Source organism: Aethalodelphis obliquidens, unplaced genomic scaffold (genome assembly GCF_003676395.1).
Source record: "Aethalodelphis obliquidens isolate GAN/ISIS:26980383/991018 unplaced genomic scaffold, ASM367639v1 scaffold51, whole genome shotgun sequence".
In the NCBI taxonomy this organism is placed as follows: domain Eukaryota; kingdom Metazoa; phylum Chordata; class Mammalia; order Artiodactyla; family Delphinidae; genus Aethalodelphis; species Aethalodelphis obliquidens.
Genome location: NW_020837995.1, coordinates 8,825,853 through 8,851,552, shown reverse-complemented (window position 1 = coordinate 8,851,552; position 25,700 = coordinate 8,825,853). Strand labels below are relative to the sequence as shown.

Here is a 25,700-nt window from a genome sequence, read left to right as displayed (position 1 = left end):
CTTGGTTCTCTACTCTAGTTTTCAAGCATACTGTCCCAGTTAGTTATACTCTTTTTTTTTTTGATGAATTATTTTGGTTGTCAGTTTGTGGGTGATAGAGGGCAGATTCCATAGTTTTGGGGTTTCTTCAAATTAGAGAAATGAGACCTGGGTTTGAATCCCAGCTCTGCTGTTCACTATGTGAAAGTGAAACAGTTGCTTGACTGCTCTAAACCATAGTTTCCTCCTCAATAAAATGAATATAATAACCCTTCCTTCTCTCATGGTTGTGAAATGTCACCTAGAAACATGTGACCCCAGTGCCTGCACATTAATAGCCCTCAGGGATCCTGTGACCCTTGTAGCCCCAAATGAGAGAGCCAGGTCCAGGACTTCATTATTTATACTGGGCCCCAAATACCCCTCCTTTCCCCTAGGCCTTGTCTGCCTGGCTCTGTGCTCAGCTCTGCTGCTGTGGGAAGGCTGGGGATGGGAGTCCAGGGAAGGCTCTGGATTCCCAGGGCAGGTGAAAACAAATTCACACATGATGTGAATTGAAGGGCCAGAGTTGGGGATTGGGAGCCTCAGAGGAGGAAGAGAGCCGACTGGGGAGGAAATACTCCAGAGCCTTGCACTGGTTCAGCCCTGCTGTGTCCTGGAGGCATGGCTGGAAGAGAGGTGGAAACCCTTAGGGGCTTCCCAGGGGGCAGTAGCTTCTTCTCCGGCACCTTTGTTCCCCTCCAGGGTTGGTTGATATTCCTCTCCTGTGTCTCTGCACAGCCCCCAGGAGCTGGGCCTGAGTTTATCGCTGGGTCTCCTGCTTCCCCTCCTCTCCACCCCCGACCCCAGGAAGCCTTTGTCTCAACATCCCAAGCACAGTTATCCTTAGAGAGGCCCAGGTACCTGTGTGAGAACGCCAGGCAGGTGGTGATCAAGCTAGGACGTGAACCCAGGAGTGAAGACTGGTAGTCCTGCCGCACCAGGGTGCTTCCCTCATACCAAGAGGTGACCAATGGGGGAAGTTGGGCACAGATTGGAGGATGAGTTATTTAGTTCCTTTAGGGGTCTTGAGACACTGTTTAGCATGTGGGTGGTCTCAGTCATTACATTTATGTAGTCTGGAAGGCCCCACGGCACCCCCCTTCACATCCCAAGCTTTGCTCCAGCTGAGTGAAGCCAATGCATATTTTTTGTTTTGTTTTGTTTTTTTGGCTGTGTTGGGTCTTCGTTGATGTGTGTGGGCTTTCCCTAGTTGCGGCAAGCAAGGGCTACTGTTCATTGTGGTGCGCGGGCTTCTTATTGCGGTGGCTTCTCTTGTTGCAGAGCACGGGCTCTAGGTGTGCAGGCTTCAGTAGTTGCAGTGCGCGGGCTCATTAATTGTGGCTCGCGGGTTCTAGAGCTCAGGCTCAGTAGTTGTGGCACACGGGCTTAGTTGCTCCGCGGCATGTGGAATCTTCCTGGACCAAGGATCGAACCCGTGTCCCCTGCATTGGCAGGCAGATTCTTAACCAGTGCGCCAGCAGGGAAGTCCCGCCAATGCATATTTGAAACAGAGGGAGGAGCACGTAGGAACTGACCCAGACACAGATTCAATTCAGCAAAGTGAAAGTTCTCTCCCAGGTTAAAGAGGACTCTCTGACAGCTGCCTAGGAGTTGGCAGCAGTGGGCCCAATTAGTCTTACTCTTAATGTGAGTACAAGATTCATCACTTTTTGCTAGCTGATCTTTTGGACTCCAGTCTCAGTCCCTAGCCCCATACCTCCTCTGTTAGTTTTTATACCCTTCTTTATTAACCATGCTACTCCCTGGCTTAAAACTCTTCAGGGAGTCTCTGTCATCTACAAGATAAAGTATAAGCTCTTTTACACATACAAGGCCCTTCATTTTGTGGCCTTTATCTCCCTTTCCAGCCTAATTGCCAGACTGTTACTCCTTCCAAAATTTATGTTCCAGAGGCGGGGAGAGGTTGGGGGCCTAGCATGGAAGAATGGTGAAAAGAAGGGGCTTTCAACAGTTGCCTGCAAGGCACTGGGAGAGTGAGAATCTGCCCAGTGTGGCGCCAGGGCATGGGCCGCCTCTGCCTATGTCTAGGGGGAGGTACTGCTCTCTCTCGGGGTCGGTGGATTTCCTGGCGACGCAACCATCATTTTGAGGGGGGACTCGGAGATCTTCATTGCCACTCGCCACCTCACCAGGCACCAGATTCCAACCCACCCCCCTTTCTCCATACGATGAAGTCCATCACCTCCCACCTAGATCCGGATTTGGGTCCACTTGGCGTCTTGCCACCAGGTCCAGCCATCAGTGTGGGGGCAGTGGGTCAAAGACGGCGACACGGACTCTGAGATCCGGGACGTCAGTAACCTGAGGAGGGGAAGGCTGGTGCACCCTCCCTACTTCCCACCATCTCCCTCTGCTCTCTCCCTCCTTTCCAGTCCCAAACCAGCTCACCAGAGTTGAAGCCAGCCCTCCAACTGTGTGAGCGTGGGGCATGGGCTGGGCGTGGGGTGGGGGTGGGGTGGGGGGCTGACTTCACAGTGACTAGCAGGTTTGCTAACGGTTGGGTCTGTTAGGCTCTAGGGATCTGGAGTGCCCTTTGGCGCTTGGCAGGTACAGGTGAAAGCTGTGTCCGGTGCTCTCTGAAGGGCCTGTGGCCTGTGACTTCCAGTGGTCCAATGGATGGATGGATGGATGGATGGATGGACGCACGGACGGATGGATGGGATGAAAGAAGTGTTCCCATATTGGGGTACAGGGAAATCATTCTGGCTCTGACCTGATTTCTGTGCTAACTACAACAGCCTGTTTTGTGGCCTCAAACATACATTATACATGTGCTTTAATCGTTAAAGAAAAGCGTGCATTGTCCAGAAACAAAGACGTCATTTTTCAAAGAAAAAAACAAAAAAATTTATGTTCTGGTAATAACAATTGACTTGTTTCCTGAACCCACCATACTGTATCATAATATTACATTAACAGCTCCCTCATCATAGATCTTCGTCCTGGGCACTTTGTCTTCTTCCACCTGGTAAACTTCTGATTGTTTTTTTTGCGGTACGCGGGCCTCTCACTCCTGTGGCCTCTCCCGTTGCGGAGCACAGGCTCCAGGCGCGCAGGCTCAGTGGCCATGGCTCACGGGCCTAGCCGCTCCGTGGCATGTGGGATCTTCCCAGACCCGGGCACAAACCCCTGTCCCCTGCATCGGCAGGCGGACTCTCAACCACTGCGCCACCAGGGAAGCCCTTTCTGATTGTTTTTCAAAACCCAATTCAAGGTCAGGGGTTGCTGTTTTATATGGGCTGGTAAAGCCTCTCTGATAAGGTGACATTTGAACCAAGATCTGAAGAAAGTGAGAAAAGCAAGCCAGTTATGCATCTGGCAGAAAAGAATAGCATTCCAGGGAAAGGAGATAAGTACAGAACAAAGCCCTGAGGTGAGAACATCCTTGGCATAATCAAGCAATGAAGCAAGCCCTTTGTAGGTGTAACAGAATGAATGAGGGCAGAGTGGTATAAAATGAGTGGCAGAAGCAGATTGTGTGGGGCTTAATAGGCCATGGTTAGGATTTTGAGGTGGGAGGCTACTGGAAGAACTTGAACAGAGGAAGAACTTTAGCTTGAGCTTAAATGTGTCCTTCTGGCTTCAGGGGGGTGGGGTAGAGAAGACTATGGGGAAGGAAGTAGAAGCAGGAAGTTCAGTTAGGAATTAGACACAAGACGATGGTGACTTGGACAAGGATTGAAGCAGTGGAGGTGATGAGAAGTAATTGGAATCTGCATGTAGTTTTAAGGTACAGCCAATGGCGTTTACTACTAGATTGGATGTGGATCATGTGGATCAAGGAGAACTCCAAGGTGTTCAGCCTGAGCAACTGGAATGATGGAGATACCAACGACTGGTTAAGGGGAAGGTGTGGGGAGGAACGGGTTTGAGAGGGGAAATCAAGAGTTTGGTTTGGGGTTTTTTAAGTTCAAGACTCTTAACCAGACATTAAGTGGCATTGTCACCCAGGTGGTAGAGCATGGAATTTAGGAGAAAGTTTGAGGCTCAAGATGTATTTTGGAATCATCAGGTCATAGATAACATTTAAGGCCATGGAGCTGGATGAGATCACCTGGGGAGGCCTAGCATTGGTTCATTTGATTAAAATATCTTTCCCTTCTTCTCAGCCTGCCTATGTCAGGTTTGGCCTATGGTTTCTTAAGGAATAGTTCACCTAGTCATTCATTTAAATGGCCAAAAAATAAGCAGGTTTGAGTGGGGCAGATCTGCATCATGCTTCTGGTTTTCACAGTTTGCCTTATGCAGGTAAGCTGGTCCTGCCAGTCAGAAAGAACCAAAGTAGGCCCCTAACCCCATAGCTAGAGGAGTAGAAGTAGGAATTCTCTTTATATCCTGGGGCGTAGAGAGAGGCTCTGAATATTCTGAGTCCCCAATTCCAAAATAATTTACATTTAATTTTGAGGGGAGGGCTGAGGGACTCATAAATTAGAACCTCCTGGAATACTCAGAAGAAATGAGACCACAGGATTGAAATGAGTGGGCTTCCCTGCTGGCGCAGTGGTTAAGAATCCAGCTGCCAATGCAAGAGACACAGGCTCGAGCCCTGGTCCGGGAAGATCCCACATGCCGCGGAGCAACTAAGTCCGTGCGCCACAACTACTGAGCTTGTGCTCTAGAACCTGTGTGCCACAACTACTGAAGCCCACACGCCACAATTACTGAAGCCCGCGCACCGCAACAAGAGAAGGTACCGCAATGAGAAGCCTGCGCACCACAACAAAGAGTAGCTCCCGCTCACTGCAACTAGAGAAAGCCCGCGCACAGCAACGAAGACCCTATGTAGCCAAAAATAAGTAAATAAAATAAAAGATTTAAATGAGTTGCTAGATAAAGCTTTGTGTGGAGTTAAGTTATACTTGCTGTGTGTGTATTATTAGAGAAACAATAAGCTTAATTGCTTGCCTGGCATTTTTCCTTTGTTCTGAGATTTGTTCAGCTTTGGAAGATCCCCAGAACCATTTATGGACAAGGAAGAGGTTAGTCTGCCTAAAATGTCAGGAAAAACTTAATGTTTTATGATTGAGAGTGCATTTATAAACGTGTATTTGTAAACATTGGGATTATGTCTGGCTCACTCTGTTAGTAAAAACATGATTTTAGCATGAAATTAATGGCAACTGCCCCTCACTGCCTGTGTTGTTCTTTGTGTATTCTTCTTGGAGTAGGGATCTCTTTGCATTTGACATTGTTTAGTGAGAAATTGTTATAAACTGCACTGTTGGTTTTGTTTGTGTGAGATCTGTTTTAAATGTTTATGTGTAGAGAGAGATTGAAGAGCTTTTGTCCCTTAGTAACAGTGTGAGAAGTCTTATGTCCTGTGAGACAACATGGGGCAGCTTTCAGCCCTCCCAAGGGACTGAACTTCCACCTGTTCTCTTGGGGAAAAAAAGAGTGAGTTCCACCCTCCAAGTGTTGGTCAGCTTTTTCCAGTTGTTCCTCTAAATTTTCCTGTTTTCCATTTCACTCCCTCATCCCCTGAAACTCCCTCTTATTGACCTGTATAGCCAGGCGCCTCCACCCCATCTCAGCTCCCACCTTCTTCCCTTGCTTCCCCTCCCAGTGCCCGCCCAGCTTGGTGTTTACAACTTCATAAAGGTGCTGACAAGTAATTTATTTCCCCTTAGTCATTGTTGGGCCACACATTGTGGACTGACTAGCTTTAATCTTTCCTAGTTAAGTCAGCTGTTGCAGTTCTTTAATTGTTATTTTCTCTAGAATGTCTCACTGAGCTCCATAAACAAAGGTGTCATCTCTGTCCTATTCTAATGGGCATGGTCTCCCCTGACTCCCTCTCCCTGAGTTCATGTCATGGTTGATTCAGTGTTCATTTTATTGTCAAGTTAGATAATAACCATACATCGAACTTGGTTTTTAGTTCTCTCTGTTCTTATCTTAACCCATTAGCTTACACATATTTAATATACTTTTTCCCTGGGTCTTTTTCTAAGTAGAATCTTTCTTTTTTTTTTTTTTTTTAAACATCAATAGCTTATTGGATAGGGTTAAGTAGAATCTTATTTTATTCTCTCTTTCTCCCCAGTTCCTCACCTCTTTTAATCCATTTGAATGATAGATAGCCACTAAATTGGGGGAAGGGGGGACTTTAAATTGCAAGCCTATCTCTTAGGCTTTAATCTTATTGTTTATGATCTCAAAAGAACCCAAGTTGAATCAGGTTTGGTTGCCACTGAGACTTCCAGGAAGAAAATGTAAATATGGAGGAAACACCTATGAAATGATTCATAATATAGGATTCCCCATTATGAATTCATGCTGAACCATTGCCTTAGGCTTGGACTACTAAGGTACTATCTTTGGGATGTGACATCAACTCTCATTTTCCACATATGTAGGTCATGTTAGGTATGTTGGGCAAATAATGACCCTCCCCCCCAGTCCAATTGGAGGTCTCCTTTTCTTTTTTTTTTTTAAAGATTAATTTTATTTTTGGCTGCGTTGGGTCTTCGTTGCTGCGCAAAGGCTTTCTCTAGTTGTGGCAAGGGGGGCTTCTCTTGTTGTGGAGCACAGGCTCTAGGTGCACGGGCTTCAGTAGTTGTGGCATGTGGGCTCAGTAGTTGTGGCTTGTGGGCTCTAGAGTGCAGGATCAGTAGTTGTGGCGTACGGACTTAGTTGCTCCATGACATGTGGGATCTTCCCGGAATCCACTGCGCCACCAGGGAAGTCCAGAGGTCTCATTTTCATTAACTCTGTCTTCTCTTCCTTTGTTCTCCCTGAAAGTTTAAACTGAATTTTCTAAAATTTTTCATATCCTGTTGAAGCTCAGAATATCCTGTGGCTAAACTCCTCTACAAGTGACAAACATTGTGTACTTCCAAATCCTAGATCTGTGGACACTGTGGATTAACAATAAGCTTTCATAATGATTTTCTTTCTTTGGCAGGCAGTTTGTAATTTTTTCCTCAAGGATTCTAACCTACACTATAAAAACTGAGGGATTATATCTCATATGAAAGCAAGACAAAAGGAGTGCCAGAAGAAAGAGCCAGTGGGGGTCCTTATTAGTAGAGGCAAGAGCATTGAAAATACTGATGCCTTTTATCCATCTTTACCTCAAGTGAATTCTGAAGAAAATGGCAGAAGAATTGCTTCCATTTTTAAATGAGAAAATAAATTACTTAGGAATGGTGTTAAGCAAGGGAAAAAGCATCTAGAGGAACAGTGTCAAGAGAAATCAATCACTCTTCAGCCTACATTTTTTTTTTTTTTTTTTTGCGGTACGCGGGCCTCTCACTGTTGTGGCCTCTCCCGTTGCGGAGCACAGGCTCCGGACGTGCAGGCTCAGTGGCCATGGCTCACAGGCCCAGCCGCTCCGCGGCATGTGGGATCTTCCCAGACCGGGGCACAAACCCGTGTACCCTGCCTCAGCAGGCGGACTCTCAACCACTGCGCCACCAGAGAAGCCCCAGCCTACATTTTAAGGCTCTATCTAGTTTTGATCACACCTTAGAGATTCTAGTATCAATTGACTAATATTTGTAGAATTCTACTTCGTACTGGTGGATGGTGTCTGTCCTCAAATAAGACTAGACAGGAAGATTTTTAAAATATGTAATACACACAAAACAATTGGTCACCTTTAGAAGGTAGCAGTTAAGTGGGAACTTGGACCAGGATAGGTGATGCAACATTTTGCTAATAGTGCACGTTGCGGAAGGAGACTATTAGGATTGTGAACTCAGGCCAGTCTCTTCCTAATTTGTAAGATGAAGGAAATATATAAGGTTTTTTTGAAAATTTAGTGAGATATGTATGCACATCTGTTTTAAGTGCTCAAAAGGTTTCAGCCAGTGTTACTTCTAATAGGAATTCATGAGGAATAGGAAAAGGAGACGTTGTTACAGGCAAGAGAAATCAGGGAGGTCTTCCTGAAAGTGGTGAAGCTTAAACTGAACCTTAATCAACAGAGAAGAGTTGAAGGATTGATTGTTAGTCAGAAAATCAGCTTAAGCAAGAAGTAGTACAAACAAACGTAATATAAGTGAGGGATACCAAAGAGACCTATCTGACAAAAGGGAAGGGGTGCTTTTATATTAGAAAAGAATAAAAATGAAGTTGTCTTAGTATAGCAGGACCTGATTATTGAGGGGAGCTTGGACTTGGTGTGTAACAGCATAACCGACAGAGAGATGGAATGGTCTCCAGTGGTACCCGAAGTAGACTGAAGAAGAAAGAGACAGATCTCAGAAGCCTGCTGGTCTAGAAACATTAGTGAGCCAGATGTAGGTGGTGAGGGCCTGGTCAAGGAGGACAGTGGACTGTAGAAAGGATAGGTTTGTTTCTGAAGAAGCACTGGCTGGATTTGGTGACTTGGTTGAATGTAGAGGAGGACGCATGAGAGATAGGGGTCATTTTGAACTGGCTTTCTTTTAGGAGGTCTACTGTATTGATAGTAGCCTCAGGGCTGAGGACCCAGGAGTCTGTTGGTTTTAGGATCACTGGTGGGGCAGGGGAGGGGGGAGTACATTTTGTTGTTGTTTGTGTTTGCTGTTTAGCAAACTAGAAGTAACTTCCAGAGAACCCTTCAAACATTTCTTGCCTGGAATTCAAGAGACAGGAAATGACCCTGTTAATGGGAACCTGAGAATGCCAGGAAAGCCATGTCTGCCTCTTACAAGGTAGGCCTAGGGTTAAAGAGAAGGCTTTCACATCCCTCACATCCCAGGCCCACTGCTTATTTAGGCGGTGTGATCTTGGATAAAATCTCTTATTCCTCTGTGTCTCAGTTTCCTCATCTATAAAAAGGGGGTTTTAAATAGTACCTAAATCATAGTGGTAGTGGGATTTAAGTGAGTTAATACACATAAAGCACATAGTACAATGACTGGCAAATAGTAAGCCCTGAGTGTTAACTATTAATATTGTTGCCACTCCCTCTTTTTAAATGAAAACCCTGAAAAACGCTCAGAGTATGTCTCTTTTGCCCAGGGCAGATGAGGGAATGGCTTGGTTTTATGAGTAGATAGATACCTGTTCATCTTTATATCGTAGAAAAAAATCTGGCATCAGACTATTGAAATAGATGAGTGGCTGGGTTGCTGTCAGAATTCCTAGTATTGCCCTGAGAGTGCCTCATTTTTGCTGTATTCTTGTCCTGCCTATGCAGGTGATTTTTTATGATAGCGATTGGAACCCCACTGTGGACCAGCAGGCCATGGACAGGGCCCACCGCTTGGGGCAGACAAAGCAGGTTACCGTGTACCGACTCATCTGTAAGGGCACCATTGAAGAACGCATTCTGCAGCGAGCCAAGGAGAAGAGTGAGGTAAGCAGAAGGCAAAGGAAGTATTGTGCTGGTAGAGAAAATAGTCCAGCCACATTGACTGGACTAAGACTGTCTTGGCTTTCGTTGGTCATGAAAGCACTAAAATTTCTTGTGAATAGAAAATAAAATGAGGTCCCATACAAAAGCAGTCTACTGCCCTGGCCATTCCTTACTCCTTTTCTACCAGAATGGTGTCTACAACCTACATTCAGCTGTTGTTCATGTGAAGAGGACCCCAAGTCATGGCCTTTTCCTATTTGACATGGTTTCACATTCAGGGGAAGAAGGAATGGCGTTTGCTCTCACCCTAGTACTCTCAGTGTGACCGGCCTCTGAGTTGTGTGACAAATTTGCTGGTTTCTAAAGAAATGATTATTTGGGGTTCTTTTCCTTCTTGATTCAGTATTATTGGACCTTATAGCTATCAATTAACAGTTGCAAGCAAAGAAGTTCTCCTTTCTGTTGGACAAATGACCTGGATGAGCCAGTCACACGAATGAAAAAGAAGTAGGAAATCCAGGGCCCTCACCAGAGAACAGATTAAGAAAGATGTTTCTTTCTTTCTGAATATTTGTCATAAGGGAATGGATGCCTGATGGTGGTGGTTTTTGATCTGCTTTGATATTCAGATTCAGCGGATGGTGATTTCTGGTGGAAACTTCAAACCGGATACCTTGAAACCCAAAGAGGTGGTTAGCCTTCTTCTAGACGATGAAGAATTGGAGAAGAAATGTATGTACTCTAGACCTCTTATTAACGCTCTCTCCTCCTTACAGAGATGTTTCTTTAGCCCCACTCTTCTGGAAATGAAAGGCGCCCTTGACTGTGCCAAGGGGAGGCAAAGCCAAAGACTGTCTGGGGAGAAACATTTTTTTGGTTAATATTTTATATTAAAACCCAAAGAAGGATGTATTATGGAGTAGAAGGGAAAATTCGTGTGTATTGTTAGAGTAATATGACTTCAAATAAATGGGTACCAGGAAGGCTATATCCCTTGACACCTCAGCAGTAATGAATTTACTCTGTTCTATCCAGAGAAATGTTTTTATGGAAAAGTTGGAAAAGCACACTGCTGTATGTAACATACAAACGCTTCTCCCAGTACTTCTGGCCGCTGAGGACTTCGACAGCATCACATCAGAAAATGTGATGAAGCACCTTTCTTATGGGGCTCACATTTGCCACCACCTTCTAAAAACCTTTCAGGACTCTGTGCAATGCAGAGATATTAAAAGACTGAAAAGAAAAGGAAAAAGAATAAAAGGCAAGGAAAGGCCCATGACAGTGTCACTGAATCGTGATTTGAACCCCAAAACTGTTAAGAATCCAAGGAACTCTGTTCATTCTCCAAGTTAGAAAACCACCAGTTATCTGCCTTAGATGGATAGAAGTCATACCTTCAATCATAAATATAAAAGAATATGGCCACCTTAATTTCAGAGAATGAGGATTAGGATTGCCACAGATACTTCATCAGATCTTTTTAAAATTTTCTTGACAGTGAGGCTCCGACAAGAAGAGAAACGGCAGCAGGAGGAAACCAACCGAGTTAAAGAGCGCAAGCGCAAGCGGGAAAAATACGCAGAGAAGGTATGTCAAGTTTGGGGTGGTGGACAGGGACTGATGGGGGTGCAGAGTGGTCCTTACAGAAGAGTCTTCAGGGTACAGGCTTGTCGTCTTGGTTACTGGTTGGTGTCCAGCTCCATCTACGTGTGCTATACAGCAGTTCTGTCCTGATAGAGAATCAAGCAGGAGAAATGCAGCCTTGGTAGAACTGTACTCCCCACACAGACATAATTACATGTGTCTGTGGTTACATGTAATTATGGACACCATTTGTTGGGACTGTTAAAAAGCATAAGTCTAATAAATGTAAGATGGATGTTACATTATTAGATTCCGTAGAATCTTAGAAGGGACCTAAGAGGTCATTAGATCCAGTCTTTCTGCCATAGTTCTGCTAGTGCACCATTCATTGTCATCTACTACTGGAAAAATAAATCGTTGGCCAGTCTGTTCATCTTTTTCTCCAATTCATGCCAAGGATTTGAGTTGTTTTTGTCTCCCTTCTGACATTTCCTACTTGAGCCCACCAGGCTAGCTGCAAAGTGGGATGTAGTTCCCCTACATTTCTCCCTGTCTTGCTGTTTCTACCAAAGTATATCAGTAATCCTTACCCCTGATCTTTACTGATATATAAATCAGAAATGAGGTCTCCAGGACTTACTCTTGTTTCAGGAGTCAGCCCATTAGTTCTGACTAGGTTCCCAGACTTACCATGCCTAAAGACTGTTGGTTTGAACAAATAAATAATTAGTTAATTAATTTAAAAATAAATAAATAAAGGCTGTTGGTTTGAAACCATTTTATTACCTTCCAGAAAGTGGCTCCTAATTTCTTCTGGTGGGTTTGGCTTACCTTTGGGTTGTGCTGAAATTCAGACATTGCCATAGCTTTGGGCCCTCAAGTCAGACATTTGTCCATGTATCATTTCCCTGGACTGTTTGGTTTGTCTGAAGCATGTTGTCTAGTCACATGTTAAAGCTGGTTGTGCTTTAAGTGGAGGTCCACTTCTTCCTCTTATGCAAGCTTGTATAGGGCCTCGTGTCCCTTTGGCTGTATGGCCCTGATGGTCAGCAGCCTAGGAGCCTGTCTATATTATATGTTCATCTTCTGATAGACACACCAGCTCAATCCACACCCTCGATTGTACCTTCTGCTAAGCAGAACTATTTCTAGCCTGAAGGATGCCCTTGGTACTCACTATATTTACAGAGTTGAAAAAAAATCTTAGGAATGAAGGCTCACGTTCTTCCTAGTCTGGGCTGCTATTTCTACCCATGTTCTCAGGTTCTCTTTTATGACTCCACTTTCAAATTTCTAACCCATTGCTTACTACTATTCAGAAACAATAGCAAAGAAGAAAGGGTGGTTTTCTTCAACAGGACATTGTAGGATTTACTGAGTTTGCATCAGGTGCCATCCCTACTCTGAATAAGAAGTTTCAGACAAATACCCAGTGATAATATAAACTACACAAAGACATACCGTATTAACCCTAATATAGGTCTAGATACAAATGCCGTTAGGTGCAGTGGATGGGTGTGATCCCCAGAATTTTCTAAGCACTTTCTGTTCTTCCACATCTCTCATCTGTGACAAAGCCCTCCTGAACTTGGCTCTAGAACTGTTTAGTGTAGCTTAGTCGCTCAGTCTTTAAGCGTAAATTGAGGAAATAATGAAAAGCCACCTCAGTATTCCTTATGTGTAATAAGAACCTTCATCCCCTTATACATATTTAAAAAGAAGGCAGAGTGAAAACAGATGTGGGGAAAATATACTAAGAGCACGGGCCCTCCCTCTTGTGGGGCTGCGTCAGTTCAGCCCCTGAGAAGTGCTGCAGCTTGGCCATGCTGGAAGCTGACCATGCACCCCGCCCTGTGAGGATTAGGTTTGGCACAGCTTCAGTTCAGTGTGACTGGCCTTTCAACTCTGTATTATTGTGCCAGAATATGCATAAACTCTTACTAAGCCATCCCTTTCCTCCTTCCTTAGGATTTTTTCTTCCTTTAATAATATGCTAATTGAATAAAATGAAACTTAGAACTTTACAAAGAGTCAAATTTCTGTCATCACTTTCTTCTCCAACCCCACTTTTCTCTTGGTGCCTATCCTCATCCTTTTTCCATATTTCTTGATTTGTGTGTTCCCAGAAGAAAAAGGAAGATGAATTGGATGGGAAAAGGAGAAAGGAGGGTGTGAACCTAGTGATCCCATTTGTTCCTTCGGCTGATAACTCCAACCTCTCTGCAGACGGGGATGACTCCTTCATTAGTGTGGACTCAGCCATGCCCAGCCCTTTCAGTGAGGTGAGGCTCCTTTTAGATGCCTTCATCACAGCAGTGGGGACTGTGTCCTGACCTGGTAGCCTTTGCTTTTCCAGGAGTTCTCCTGCCTTGTAGAAGGGGTTACATGTGGAATCCATGGGAAGAAAAGCAAGTGAGGACAGGCTGCCTTCTTTGGAGCCAAAGCAGGGGGTCTAACTCTCAGGAGTGAAGCCAGGCAGGAGAGGCAAATGGTGGTGAGACCTGAGAAGCACATACTGATGTAGGCACGAGGGCCATGGGCTGCGGGTGCTAGGAGGGGGGGTGATCATGACCCTTTTGCCTCTAGATCTCCATCAGCAGTGAGCTGCACACCGGCTCTATTCCCCCCGACGAGAGCAGCAGTGACATGCTGGTCATTGTGGATGACCCAGCCTCCTCAGCCCCTCAGTCTCGAGCCACCAACTCTCCTGCTTCCATAACGGGCTCCGTGTCAGACACTGTGAACGGTAAGTGATGCTGCTGTCCCATACAGCTTGGGTGAGGTCCTGATTCCTTCTTGGATAATGCCGTTTTCTACTTTCTTTAAAGAAGAGTGGAGTAGAGCAAAAAGAATTGGTAGCCTCATTCTTTCATTAGTCGATTCAAGTGAAAGGGAGAATGAGAAGGTTTAGGGAATGTAAAATAAGAACTTCATAAAGATTTCAAACTTCTTTGTTTTCTAGCCATTCCTGTCTTTCATGTTTCACCCTTATTTTTGCCAGTTTTTAATTATAGTTAGCTTTTCCAGGCCTTTCCTCATTTTGTTCTGTGGGGCCCAGTGTTGCTGCTATTTCTTGAGGACTTCTAAGTTTAAAACCTGGAAGTAGGGACTTCCCTGGTGGTGCAGCAGTTAAGAATCCGCCTGCCAGTGCAGGGACACGGGTTCGAGCCCTGGTCCGGGAAGATCCTGTATGCCACGGAGCAACTAAGCCCATGCGGCACAACTACTGAGCCTGCGTTCTGGAGCCCGCGAGCCACAACTACTGAGCCGGTGTGCAGCAACTACTGAAGCCTGCGTGGCCTAGAGCCTGTGCTCCGCAATGAGAGAAGCCACTGTACTGAGTAGCCCGCGCACCACAATGAAGAGTAGTCCCCGCTCGCTGCAACTAGAGAAAGCCTGCGTGCAGCAACGAAGACCCAACACAGACAAAAACAAAACATAAATTAATTAATTTAAAAAAACAAAAAACAAAAAACCTTGGGAGTAAAAGTTGATTCTCCAAGGCAGGAAAACATTGGAGTGTGCAGGTGAATCACAGGTGCACGTCTCTGGAGTTCATTTAGTAATGATCTAGTTGAAAGAAGAAATTCAGGAGTAATGGCACCACTCTTAGAGAATGAAAAGCAGCTTGAGGTGTCAGGCTGTTGTAGCTATTTACAGTTCTTACTAACGCTGTGTGATGCTGTGTCCCAGCCATTAAATTGAGGCGTAGACCTCCCTGGGAGTCCTGAAACAAACACCCTGAAAGCCATCTTCCCTGTCCAGAAGAGTCTGTTAACAAATGAAGAAATAAACTTTTTTCCCTCTTGGCCCATTTGTTCCCATAGGAATTTCCATTCAGGAAATGCCGGCTGCAGGACGTGGTCATTCAGCCCGAAGCCGAGGCCGCCCCAAAGGTTCAGGAAGCACAGCCAAAGGAGCAGGGAAGGGCCGGAGCCGGAAGTCCACCGCAGGCAGTGCTGCTGCAATGGCAGGAGCCAAAGCAGGGGCTGCCGCGGCCTCTGCAGCTGCCTATGCTGCATACGGGTACAACGTGTCTAAAGGTGCGGAAGCCCCAGGGGACTACGGGCTCCATTCTGGTCGGGGACAGTCGGAAGGGTCTACTGAGCATTCCGCCAGGTAGAGCAAGTAGGACACCTCCAGGCCCAAAGCTCCTTCCCAAGCCCATGTTGGATTCTGCCTCAGCATTGAGTGGTCCTGACTCTCTCCTTGCCCTTGTGACTTGGCACAGTACTGCCTTCAAAGCGTAAGTAACTGTGAAAACAGAGAAAGCTGAATTTTAAACAGAATTTCTCCTGCTTTGAGAACTGATTTTTTTTCCCCCAGACCCACATTTTAATAATTACATTTCAGTAGTCAAGTTAACTTTTACCCAGCCTTGTGCTCCATCACCTTAGGGTTAAACACCTGCTGTAGGGAATTCCCTGGTGGTCCAGTGGTTAGGACTCCGTGCTCTCACTGCCGAGGGCCCAGGTTCAATCCCTAGTCGGGGAACTAAGATCCCACAAACCACGTGGCGCCAAAAAAAAACCAAAACCAAAACAAAACCAAAAAAACAATACCTGCTGTGTGCATAGGAGTATAACACATGGACCCCGCACCTGAGTGTATAATGAAAATTAGAAGGGGAAGCTGGGCATAGAATTTGTTTAGCAGCAGTACAAGGCAGTATGCGTGTCCTGAATGAAGGAAGAGGGAAGGCCTTAATTCTGGTTGTAGATCAGAAGAAGGAGGAACTGTGGATTTGATGACAAAGTTGCCAGGCTAATTCAGAAGGAAAGAGAAGGATGGTGAAGGATTTAAACTGGCGACAGAGAGTTAACAGTGACCAAGGCACGTTGGGGGTCACTGAGCAGGTCAGTCAGGCTGTGCTGAAGAGGAGCTGCGGGAGTCAGGGTTGGAAGGACCTGCTGGGCGAGAGCTTACCCGATGTGTGACCAGGGGCTCTGGGAAGTTTGAGAAGGGAAGTAGCTAGCTATTGTGACCATGAGCTGTGGAGGATAAGGGTAGCGGTGGAATGTAGGGCATCTGATAGCGGTGAGAAGGGCACCCTCACCATGCACAGACCTCTCTCCCATTGGAAACGCGGGCTTAGGATTTAGGGCTGCTGCAGCAAGTAAGGGGAATTTTTGGATAGAAAGTTCTCAGTAAGTGTTAGGCTACCTCCCCTTTCTCCTCCAGGGATAGCAGCCTTCATTTATCTGTTCATTCAACAAATATGAAGTATGATAGCCTACCCCAGTGTTTCTTAACCTCTTGCCAGCTCATCACACCCTTGGAAAATAACAATCATGGCAGTGGTCAAGGCTGCCATGGCAGGATTTCACCCACGGATGGGGCAAAGCATGACACTCATCATGCTTTCTCCCGGAGGCAACGGGGTAGAGTGTCACAAGAAAAATTGACAGTGCTTGGTGACTGGGAATGGAAAACAAGGGAAAGGACTGATCTGGACATTACCCACAGCTCCACTGTGGATGAGAGGAGACATGAGTCTGCCTGCTGAGAATTCATTCTTAGGAATGTTCAAAAGAGTTGTTGCCCAGGAAGCCATCGCTGGAGATGGGAGATTTGAACCAGGTCCTTAAAGTGGCAGGGCTTGGAGAGCAGGGGTAGCTGCCTCCAACACAAGGAGAATGCATGAATGTAGACACAGGATAGAATGGGCAGCCTTGTGTCCTCTGGCCAGACTGGGGAGTAGAGGGCATCTTCTGAAATTAAGAAGGAAGCAGCTGGGACTTCCTTGGTGGCGCAGTGGTTAAGAATCCGCCTGCCAATGCAGGGGACATGGGTTCGAGCCCTGGTCCAGGAAGATCCCACATGCCGCGGGGCAACTAAGCCCGTGAGCCACAGCTACTGAGCCTGTGCTCTAGAGCCTGCGAGCCACAACTACCTAGCCCACGTGCCACAACTACTGAAGCCCTCGCGGCTAGAGCCTGTGCTCCGCGACAAGAGAAGCCACCACAGTGAGAAGCCCGTGCACCACAAGGAAGAGTAGCCCCCGCTCACTGCAACTAGAGAAAGCTGGCACATAGCAACGAAGACCCAATGCAGCCAAAAATTTAAAAATAAATACATAAATAATTTTTAAAAAAAATAAAGAGGGAAGCAACTAATCACAAGTGGTGTCCTGAAAAGGAAGAACGAATGTGTAAGAAAATACATTAGTGCCTGTAAGTTACGGCTCATCCTGCAGCCTTGGCTTTCCCATGTTATATAATGTGTGCTCTGCCCTTCAGTGCCAAGGTGACATCTTTACTCCCTGTTGATGCGGTAATGTGGAGAGAGCTGGGTAGGTATCATTTTTCTCTTACTGAAAAAACAGTTGACAGGAAGAGCAAGCAAATATGCTAAGAAGAGTGGCAGGGAGGGGCTTCCCCACGACCTCATCTCCAGACCAGACTCCAGCAACCGAGGTCAGGCACTGAGGCACTCAGACAGGACTGGTGCTTATGCTCGTCTTGCCTCTCTTTTCCTCCCCACAGGAATCTCCGCCAGCAGTCCTCTGCAGACGTCCCTTGTTCGGCCTGCTGGCCTTGCTGACTTTGGACCTTCAAGCGCCTCTTCTCCCTTGAGCTCCCCTTTGAGCAAAGGAAATAGTGTTCCTGGGACTCCCAAGAGCCTCCACTTGACCAGCAGCCTAGCCCCAGACTCCCTGGTCCGGAAACAGGGCAAAGGCACCAACCCCTCTGGAGGACGGTAACCACCTGGCCCTCCAGCTTCCTTCAACCAAACCGGGGGCTAGAGTCCTGGCCTGCAGATGGTCTTTGGATGGCTTGCCCAGTGCAGCATCTTTCATCCCAAGCCAGAGGGCAGCGATGACCAGCTGCAGCAAGGGAAAGACAGGCAGGTGGTTGGCGTGAGCACTTTGATCACCTGTGTCTCAAGAGGAATGCTCTGGGGTTGCCTGTAGGAAGAAGGCCCAAGGACAGGGATCAGGCCCACAGCATCTCAAAGGAATTTATAGGCAAGTCTTAAACCTCATACTGGGGAAGGGCCTGACAGAGACCCTGTTTAGATGCTCAGGCACACAGTCTCCATCCCCATTCCACTCTTCGGCTCTGGCCATGTCCCTTGCAAAGGCTCAGCAAGTGCTGTGAAGAGCCTTCCACAGTGGAGACTTCTCTTAGGGCTGTGATTTCCTGTGGGGCTAGGAAGGGAGGAAATCATTTATGTGACGTCCTCAGTCGTGGGCAACTCCCCAAGTCTCCAAACCCCATTTGCCAGAGTGTCACGGTTGAGGAGAGCAGCGAATGCAGAAGAAGGTAGTGGTCTGTGAGGATGACAGAAGGCTAGAGGAAGCATGCCTGGAGGCAGTTGTTTTCCCAGCATTTCCTCCCCTGTCCTGCATGGTTCGCATCAGAGAACCTTCAGGTCCCACCAGCAACAGTAGCAGCAGCTCCCACTCTGGGACTCCCAGAAGCCAGTAAACAGACCAGGAGCCACCTCAATCAGCAGGACATCCTCACTGCCCCTCTTGCAGGCTCCCCTTGCCCTTCCTGAATGCACAGTCTCCCCACCCTTGCCCTTCAGCCCCCTGCTTGGCTGTATGCACTGTCTGTATTGCACTGAGAAAGGAAGGGATGGCGGAGTGAGCTGGAGAGGATGGAGAGAGGGCAGGCTCAGCACCCACCCTCCCAGCCCGGCCCCACCAGCCTGAGCTTGCTTCCCTCCAGGAGAGGCAAAGGGATGGTGTTGGCATGGGTGGTGTTTCTGCTTGCCCCCAGCCTGATGTCCCTGGTGGAGCAGGTGCTTCTGGGCGGGCCAGCCTCTAATTTGCACACCTGAAAATCGCGGAATTGAGTTTAGATAGATTGATTTTTAAAACTTTTTTTTGGGAGTAGGAGTGGTAGGGGAATCATTTAATTTAAATCATAAGATTCCCCTGCCCAAATCCAGACTCCTGTGTACAGATGCTATTTAGAGGGAATCAGAAAAATGCCAAGCCTTTTTTCTCTTTGAATGTGCTGTCTATTTTTATAACTGAACTTGTACATATGTATAAAGAGAGACACATCTTTCTTTTACTAACTGGAGAAAAAAAATCTTAAATAAAATGGAGTGAGATAATTTTATGTAAATTGAGGTGTCTGTGGTCTTTGCAGCCGCCTCTCCTTGGGGGCATTGTAGGGCTCTTGGGGGAGTGTGGCAGGATGAAGGGGAAGCAGAGCCCCAACATCGTCATGGTTCTTGTGGTCAGGACACGTGGTCAGTGTGACGAGGAGTGCCCTGTGGGCGTTAATTGGGCATAGGAATTCGCCTCCAGCCATCAGAGAGGAGGCTTGACCAAGTGCCTGTTGGGCCAGGGCCCTCAGGGTGTGGGCTCCTTATGACTCCAGACCTTGCCTCCAGGACTTAGGCGTAGGCAGCTTGACCTGGTCCACCATTAGGCAGTTACATAGTGGTAATCTTAACACTGACGGATTCTTTCCCCAAAACCCACAAGTGAGAGATTATCCTGGCAGTGTATAATATATAAAATCCCTAACTAATAGAAACTTTATTGTCCCAGTTTCTAAAACTGTGATGTGTGTACAAATGTGTGCATATAAACCCCAGAAACCTACCCCATTTGCAGTTCCAGTACGCACTGTCAATCAGTTAAGCCAGCAGAAATACTAAGGAACTGTGAAACGAACTCAGTGTTATCAAAGTTAGCTGTACTTGTAAGAATCATGAAGGAAAACAGTGAAATATGTTACTAGGGATTCCAAAGACATCCAGGCTTTGAAAACTTAGCTCTCTGATCAGCTGGAAAAGAATGAGTTCCCAGCCTGCACTGGCAGTGTTTCTCTGATTGAGTTAAATAAAACACTCACATATGCTCTTGCGTCACCTTTGAGCAGGGCTCGTGCTGTTCCGAATGTGCTGGCTGTGTGGCCTCCCAAGCCTTGGCTAACCCTGCACACCCTTGATTGGGGTGGCTGGCTCCTGAGAAGCTGCTGCTCACCCCGTCACAAGGGTGATGAGCCTTGTCTTCATTTTGTTGATCTTAAGTAGCACTGTCATATATGCTGGCTCTTTCTTTTCTTGCTGGTAAACTTGACCAAGGCCTCACACAGAGCAAGCCAGTGTCAGTTTCCCAATTAGCCATGCCCTATTGTCGTCACCACTGTGGCTCCTGGTCCACAAGCCCACTAGGATGGATCCTTTCCAGTTCTCATTACCCAGTGACAAGACTCTAGAACCTTGTCAAGGTCAGCAGTGGTCGTCTCTCTAGGGACCTGACAACTCAGATCCTCGCGTAGCTTCACCCAGTTGCAGATGGGCTAGTATCCTCTCTTGAAAAGCATGTAAGTCTTGGATCAGAGCTCTCCAGTCTTCTGTGTCCCCAGACATGGTGCCATACCCCCCTTTTACCCATTTTCAATCCAGTCCCTGAAGAAACACAGCTAACATTTCATCTTGAGGGGTGCTCGCAGCCTTAATGTTGTTCCTCCTCACCTGTCCCTCCCTTACCTGAGGGTTCACAGATGGGGCTTGAATCTTAAAAGCAGAGGCTTCAAACTCGTTAACAGCTTGAGTCCTGTCTCCAAGTTATGACTTATACTAGCCTGTCCACTCCCTGAAGACTGCGGCTCTCAGACTGTGGGAGATGGACAGCTCTCACCTGTGAACGCAAAGAGCCAGTCCCTTAACATAGAAAAAGACTGGGGAGGGCTCCTGCCTGCTAAAAGGAGCATCCCTCAGGGAGCCTGGAGGTCCAGTCCTCCAGTGCAGATCTCACTGGATCACAGTGAGGCCATCTTTTCGAACAGGTTTCCCTTGCCACATGAGCCAGCTCTGGGGCCCTAGGTAAGCAGATTTTAAGATTGTGCGCTGCCCCATGAGCAGCCCTGGAAATGTGGAGTCTGCACTGGGCTTACTATCACAGTTTCCATGCCTAGGGCTTTGTTGAAGCACTCAGGAGTCTCTGGAGATTCCCTGGACCTAGAGTTTTAGAGATCCCCAGATGTGCCTCAAGGGCTGTTGTTAGTGATAAACAAAAAGGGATATGGGCCACCCAAATTAAACAGAGCAGCTCTGCTTTTACTGCTAGCTAAAGATTTTGTGTGGAGTTAAACTAAGTTTAAGTTAAATTTTTTTTTGAAACTTCTGAATCATCCCTTTAAGTAATGCTTATCAAACTTTAGTATAGATATGAATCACCTCGGATCTTCTTAAAATGCAGGTTGAATTTCAGAAGGTCTAGGGTGAGACCTGAAACTGAATCTCTAACACACCACAGGTGATGGCTGCTTCGCCTTGGACCACACCCGGCATAACAAGGCTTTGGGCACCCTCCAGCCATGTCAGTCAGAATAAACTCTGATCTCTGCTTGTATGCCCCCACTCCAGCCAGGAAGCTCTGTGCAGGAAATACAACTTGATTTTTTAGGTTACTCAATCCACCTGATGAAAGAAAATGAAAAACTAACCTTTCCAGGAAAAGTAGGTCCCATACATGTTTTCTCACTTCTTTCATTTTAAACCTATCAATTCATGATTTTCTCCATCGCCTTTTTCCCCTGGGTAGAGCTCTGTTAGCATGTTAGGTATGAGAGAAGATCTCTGATCTGCTGCTGCCCCTCTGTCCTGTGTAGCCTCCACCAAGTTGTAGCCTCTTTAATTGCTGGAGGGTCTACGATCCCCGGACTCACTATTTTCTCTGCTGCATGTGTCTCCTTCTCGTGACCACCAGACTCCTCAGGGCCAGTCAGCTTTCTGAACTAACTCCTAAGCCCTTTTCAGGGGCATGGTGAAGTTTGGCAGGTCTCCCATGCTTTTCCGAGACTGCCAGAGTGTGGGAAGCCGTGCAGTTTGGGAGGCAGCCATGGCCACTGCTGGCTGCCCAAATCAGCCATCTTCATGGTGCCTTCAAACCACTTGGATGTGGAGGGCATAGGGAGGGCAGGCTCTGTTCTAGACAAAGCAGGGCCTCTGGCTGTCTTAAAACTGTGTGTGCCCAGGTACTCGCTCTATGGTAGCAAATGGTGCTGCTAAGAAAGGTATCTGCCTGGAGGGGAGGCCCCTGCATGGAGGCTTCTAAGGACTCTGGGGTAGCAGGAGCTTGAGCTATGTCAGGCCTCATGGAAACAACCTCTTTTGTCATCCTGGAAGTGTCTGGGGCAAATAGTGTCATGGCTGGACTACAGAGATGCCAATCCCTGGTGACAGTCCCCAGGGCTGGGTCTAGGGGGAGGTAGAAGGAAAGGGAAAGAGGAGGGAGGACAAGCCTGAGGCCCACTTCCTGGGTCCCTGAGGAAGCTGGGCGCCTCCCTTGTCACCAGGCCCCTGAACTCTTCCTGTGTTCCTATTTCTTCCTTGCTTCAGGTCCTGAGACTCAGCTGGCTTCCCCTTCCTCTTTAAAACAGCCCCCATCCACTCTCATTCCAGTTTCCCCTGTTTACGGCAAGCTGCTGGGGGATGTACTCCTGGTCCTCTCCTAACTGCTGCCAAAAATGAGCATCTTGCTTTTTTTTTTATATTAAGGGTTTTCTTGCTCATCAAAACAAAGACACCAGGTAAAGGCAGAACTGGACATAGGGAGTTACAAAGCTCAAGATCTTTTCCACAGTTCTCAGAGTCCCTGGTCTACAGTTCCTGGCACCTTGGTTAAGAGAAACAAGGATTCCTGAGAGAGAGGCTCTCTCTTAGAGAGGTAAGAGTTTCTTCCCAAAGGCCAGGGAATGGGCTCTCGTGGGCACCCCTGCAGGGCCCATGCCTCTCTCCTCTCCTGCCCTTTGGGATTTTGAGGTCCTGGGACCCAAAGCCCAAGAATGAATGCCTGGACCAAGGGCTGGGGTGACCTCTCTGGGTCTGACCTGGACCGTGGATTAGGCTGCACAGCCTCTGAAGGGAAAAGGAAGCAGGGGCACAGAGGGTCACAGTTGCAGGGGACGGTGGGGAGTTTTCTAAGCTCCCCCAGCCCGGCTGATGGTCCTGAGAGCCACTCTCTGGGAGATCGCCCAGGGCACTCAGAATGTCTCATGCCCTCCATTACCACCACACAACCCCAAGCCCCACCCTGAATCAGGCCTACATGCAGCTGTTCCTGCCACCAGGGAAGAGGGAAGGGGCTCCCTTCACATTTCCCAGGTGAGGTGTCCTGGAAGACCCCAGGCAGCTTCATGCCTTGCACCCTTGAAGCCACTTGCCTGGGAATGTCTGAGGAGGGCAGTGGGGCATGTCGGGGGTTAGGGGTTGAATCCAGTGGGTTGTGAGGGCCACGCGGCTTCAGTGGTCTCAGTTTGTCCTCAGCCCCGTGGATTTGGAAAGGGCAGCATGAACTCTATCATGCAGAATCTTTCTGAATAGCTTAAGTCTTTCAGAGAGCTGATATATAACCCTTTGAAACACCAGAATTTATCTTGGTTAGGACTCTTTAAGAGATTTTATGAGTATCACAGCTTAAACAGACCCTACTGAACATATCTTAACATTTCCTGAGAACCTGGGTCACACGAGCATCTGGTGCTCAGGCCCCTGCGCTGTGACTACCGAGTGCCCGATGCTAAACCACACGGGCAGCTGCACTGGTATGCGTCTCAAGTCTGCTTTGAATACGACCTGTGTCCCCTTAGTGTTTTTGTGCTGATATCTAACTTACCTCCCTCTTCTAACTTACCTTTTCCAAATTCTTGGGGGCTTGAAAACCATTTATCCTGATTCAGAACTTCTGAGCCAGAGAAAAGTACTCCGAAGGAGGAACTGCGGGGTCTCCTAGGAATAAAGTGATTGACCTTCAGTGCGTGCCTATGGCCTCTGCTGGGCTCCAGTACCTGAGTCCTGGATAAGCCCAGTGTTCTAGATAGGCGTGTTCTGGTTTGAACCAGTTCACTAAAGCTTATGGATTTTATTTTACTCTCTCTTTTTTAAAAAACCAAAAAACATGTTGATTAACTTAAATACCTAGGAACAGTTCTGCCAAGGAAGAGCTGGAGGCAATCTGAAGGCAATGTAAGCAAATGTAGTCCATCATCAGGGTTCAGTGAGAGCAAGGAAAACGAACTGTGTGATCTCAAAGGCCAGTGTCACTGAACCTGATCTCCTGATCTCCACTCCCCCGTGCTTCCCCTTTATGGGGACGGGCTGGTCATCCCTAGGGACTGTCCAATTACAGATCTCCATGGGTTGAGCGATAAATCCTCTGATCAAGTAATGTCACTGCTTACATTGGTTAGGGCAGCATACACTCTGTAAGAGAGACTCCAAAATGCAACTGCTCAAGTCAGATGTAAATCCACATGTCTCCCTTAAGAATTTGAATTTGTTCTACACAATCATTTAAGGTCCCAGTTTATTTTCATCCTGTTTCTCTGCCCTCTCCATGCTTTGTTCTCATCTGCATGGTTAGTGCTGGTTTGCAGAAACATCTGATAGGAAGGGGAAAGTCTGGAGAGGAGGTGCCCCTGCTGTCTTAAAAGTTAGACCCTTAAATGGCTCACAGTACTTTGGCTCACATTGTATCAGAGAGAGCTCTAGATGCAAAGACCCATCCAACTGCAGAGGAGGCTGCCATACAATTAAGGAAGAAGAGAACGGATTTTGAATGGACAGCTCTTAGTCTTGAACACAATGCCCCAAAGGAAAATGGGCAAAACCACTTATTTGAGGTCTATTTGTAAACACTTTCTGTATGCTGGGCACTGTACATGCATAGAAAATGCACACAAATACGCAAATGGGTAATAATCATATGGGGAAATGTTTACCCTCATTAATAATCAAAGAAATGAGAGCTAAAACAATGAGATTCCAAGCTTTTCCTATCAGATTGGCTGAGGTTTGCTTTTAAATAACAATTGCCAGGGACTTCCCTGGTGGTCCAGTTGTTAAGAATCCACCTTCCAATGCAGGGGATGCAAGTTCGATCCCTGGTGGGGGAACTAAGATCCCACATGCCATGGGGCAACCCGCGTGCTGCAACTACTGAGCCCGTGTGCTCTGGAGCCTGCACACCACAACTAGAGAGAGGCCCATGCGCCACAACGAAAGATCCCGCATACCGCAACTAAGACCCGTCACAGCCAAATAATTAATTAAAAAAAAAACAATTGCCGGAGTTGGGGAAGAAACACAAAAACAGGCTTTAGCACCAACTCCTGGTGGAATCAAAGGCTGATTTACTATGAAACACTGTAGTTTAAGCTTCCGGACTCCTCACTTTGTAGGCCTCCTTTGCACGGATGGCATGGAACACTGTTCCAGTCTGGGGGACCCCCTCTGTGCCTTGGAAGAGGTGGTCCTGGGGCTGTTCCTCTACCTCCAGTGACAATTTGCCCTTGGTGGCCCTCATCCAGCATCCAGACCCCATTGTTGACCCTAAGGAGAATGATCTAAACAAGACACTGTCCCACTATGGCCCAGGCTTCATCACTAGTAAGCCCCCAAAGACTGGCATGGTGGGATCACCAGATCAGTGAGGATCTGGCTGGCTGGACCAGCTGACATGGGAGACCATGCCTCCTGAGATCAGTGAGCAAGGCCTAGCCTGAACAGGCATCTCTGAGGAAGTTACAGAGATGGCAATAGGGCACTTTCTAAAACTATCAGTAATGAAAAATTTATATCAAATATGCTATTTTAAAAAGACTATACTAGGGTTTCCCTGGTGGTGCAGTGGTTGAGAGTCCACCTGCCAATGCAAGGGACGCAGGTTCGTGCCCCGGTCCGGGAAGATCCCACATGCCACGGAACAGCTGGGCCCATGAGCCATGGCTGCTGGGCCTGCGCGTCTGGAGCCTGTGCTCCGCAATGGGAGAGGCCACAACAGTGAGAGGCCCGCGTACCGCAAAAAAAAAAA

At 47.2% G+C, this 25,700-nt stretch overlaps 1 protein-coding gene and 1 long non-coding RNA gene across 4 annotated transcripts in view; both read left to right on the top strand.

The window, feature by feature from the left end:
* INO80 (INO80 complex ATPase subunit) overlaps positions 1 to 18,996 on the top strand; it is a 131,884-nt gene extending 112,888 nt beyond the window's left edge. Inside the window, exons 30-36 of one of the 3 annotated variants that reach the window (XM_027083906.1) lie at positions 9,170 to 9,328; positions 9,958 to 10,060; positions 10,830 to 10,918; positions 13,042 to 13,197; positions 13,502 to 13,661; positions 14,743 to 14,958; positions 17,401 to 18,996. In XM_027083906.1, coding sequence (XP_026939707.1) covers positions 9,170 to 9,328; positions 9,958 to 10,060; positions 10,830 to 10,918; positions 13,042 to 13,197; positions 13,502 to 13,661; positions 14,743 to 14,958; positions 17,401 to 17,618 — 1,101 coding nt within the window. In that variant the 3' untranslated portion in view covers positions 17,619 to 18,996. The remainder of the gene's footprint in view (positions 1 to 9,169; positions 9,329 to 9,957; positions 10,061 to 10,829; positions 10,919 to 13,041; positions 13,198 to 13,501; positions 13,662 to 14,742; positions 14,959 to 17,400) is intronic. The other 2 variants (XM_027083907.1, XM_027083908.1) reach the window with 2 other exon arrangements.
* Positions 1 to 25,700, top strand: part of LOC113608041 (uncharacterized) — a 542,162-nt gene that overhangs the window by 148,743 nt on the left and 367,719 nt on the right. The window lies entirely within an intron of this gene.